The following is a 2,446-nucleotide window of genomic DNA, read 5'->3' on the forward strand; positions in this document are numbered from 1 at the left end:
GGGGATGGATGGATGGACGTACAGACGGTAGGGTGGGTGGATGTGTGTGGGGATGGATGGATGGACGTACAGACGGTAGGGTGGGTGGGTGTGTGTGGGGATGGATGGATGGACGTACAGACGGTAAGGTGGATGGATGGGTATGGGGATGGACAGAAGGGCAGACTGGTGGATGGATGGACGTACAGACAGTAGGGTGGGTGGATGTGTATGGGGATGGATGGATGGACGTACAGACGGTAGGGTGGGTGTGTGTGTGTGGGGATGGATGGATGGACGTACAGACGGTAGGGTGGATGGATGTGTATGGGGATGGACAGAAGGGCAGACTGGTGGATGGATGGATGTACAGACAGTAGGGTGGGTGGGTGTGTGTGGGGATGGATGGATGGACGTACAGACGGTAGGGTGGGTGGGTGGGTGTGGGGATGGATGGATGGACGTACAGACGGTAGGGTGGGTGGGTGTGTGTGGGGATGGATGGATGGACGTACAGACGGTAGGGTGGGTGGGTGTGTGTGGGGATGGATGGATGGACGTACAGACGGTAAGGTGGATGGATGTGTATGGGGATGGACAGAAGGGCAGACTGGTGGATGGATGGACGTACAGACAGTAGGGTGGGGGGATGTGTGTGGGAATGGATGGGTGTTTGGGGGGATTGATTTATAGATGTGTATGTGTAACTCTGTGGCTAGGTCACATTGTGAACAAGAAGGGCTGGGTGGGTGATAGATGCATGGATGGATGGACGTATGGTATCGCGATGGATGGATGGAGGAGTGTCTGGGGGTGGACGGTGGTCAATGGGGATCTTTTCATTGATGGTGGTGGTTTTGGTTTCACCCCCTTCTCTTTTTCTCTCATTTGCTCTTCCTTCCCCCCTCTCCTCCCGTCTCAGCTCAGCTCTGCCCGTGGTTTGTGCCCGTCACTCTGGGCCGACCCCTCCGTGGAGGCAGGGTGGCTGCGGGGAACCCAGGAATGTGGGATCCTCTTTGCAGACATGCCCCGTCCGTCTGTCTGTCCCCAGCTCTCCTTTCCAGGGTCAGGATCCGGCTGTGTCCTGGGGCCAGTCCCTGGGGCTCCCTGCCCCCTCTCCCGCTAATTCATCTGGATGGCAATAATCCGGCCCCCCAAGGACCCGGAAAGCTGCTCCTGCTGGCCATACCCTTCACCCCCCTCTCTCTGTTCCAGCTGCGGCGCCGACGGAGGAGGTACCCACCGCCCAGCCCAGCCTGGGGGAGCTCTCGGCCTCCGACATCACCCACGACTCCATCCTGCTCTCCTGGACCGTGGAGCAGGGGACCTTTGACTCCTTCCTCCTCCAGTACAAGGACGCGAAGGGCAAACCCCAGGCGCTGCCCGTGGACGGGGGATCCCGCACAGTCACTGTAACCAACCTGGCCCCTTCCCGCAGATACAAGTTCAACCTCTACGGCGTCTCCGGCCGCAAGCGCCTCGGCCCCGTCTCCACTGACGCCACCACAGGTCAGCAGCTGCGTCTACGAGTGCGGCTCCTTCCCATCCCACCCCCTTTGCTTTGCAGTGTGGCAGGGATGCTGGCCACTAGACTGGGACCTTCCTGGGATGAAGCTTCCAGTCTCCAGCTTCCATGACCTGTCTATGGCCATTCAACAGATGGAGAGAGAGAGAAGGTTGAGTGTTTACATGGCTGGACAGGGGTGTTGGTGGGTGAATGGATAGAGGGTGTGTGTGGATGGGTGGATGGATGAGTGTGTGTTGGAACGGATGGAAGGATAGCTGTGTATGGGGATGGATGGGTGAATGGATGGATAGAGGGTGTGGGTGGATGGATGGTGTCATGGAGTTTGGGGGCGACAAGGCCCTGCACCCCCGGCTTCCTGTGATCCACCATGACTCTCAGCCAGCCAGTAAAGCATAAGGTTTATTTAGACAACAGGTACACAGTCCAAGACAAGTCTTGCAGGGACAGACAACAGGATCCCTCAGTCAGGTCCATCTTGGGTGGCCAGGGAGGCCAGAGCCCCATCTGGGCTCCCCTCTATTTTCCCAGCCAGCTCCCAACTGAAACTCCCTCCAGCCGTCTCACTCCCCCTCCCCCCGTCTCCTCCCCCAGCCTTTGTCCAGATTCCCAGGCAAATGTGTCTCCTGGCTCCAACACTCCTCCTGGATTCTCATGTTACGTGCTCAGGTATCTTCCCTCAAGGAAAGTCTCCCATCCCCAATGCAGACAGTCCCAGGAAAACTCCCCTGCAACCTTCCCAGGTCAATACTCCCCACTCCCTGCTGCTTCACAGCACCCACCCCAGTATTCAAAGAAAACATTTAGAACAGTCCCACTTCGTCACATCTCTCCCCCCTTCGAGACTGAACTGAGTGAGGTCACTTTAGCCAGTGACCTGGAGAAGTTCGAACCTACCCCCGTTCCCGTGGATGCCCCATTATCCCTCTCATTCCTTGGTGG

The 2,446-nt window shown here is 57.9% G+C and overlaps 1 protein-coding gene across 1 annotated transcript; it reads left to right on the forward strand.

Moving 5' to 3' along the window:
• Window positions 1-1,138: 1,138 nt before the first annotated feature.
• Window positions 1,139-1,488, forward strand: LOC112123343 (tenascin-X-like; the record flags this gene model as incomplete). Its single annotated transcript, XM_024221982.2, has 1 exon — window positions 1,139-1,488. A coding segment is annotated over one exon (350 nt), but the record flags the coding sequence as incomplete, so codon positions are not given.
• Between the last annotated feature and the right edge of the window lie 958 nt (window positions 1,489-2,446).

This window comes from Terrapene carolina, unplaced genomic scaffold (assembly GCF_002925995.2).
Source record: "Terrapene carolina triunguis isolate 2854851 unplaced genomic scaffold, T_m_triunguis-2.0 Scaffold15979, whole genome shotgun sequence".
NCBI lineage: Eukaryota > Metazoa > Chordata > Testudines > Emydidae > Terrapene > Terrapene triunguis.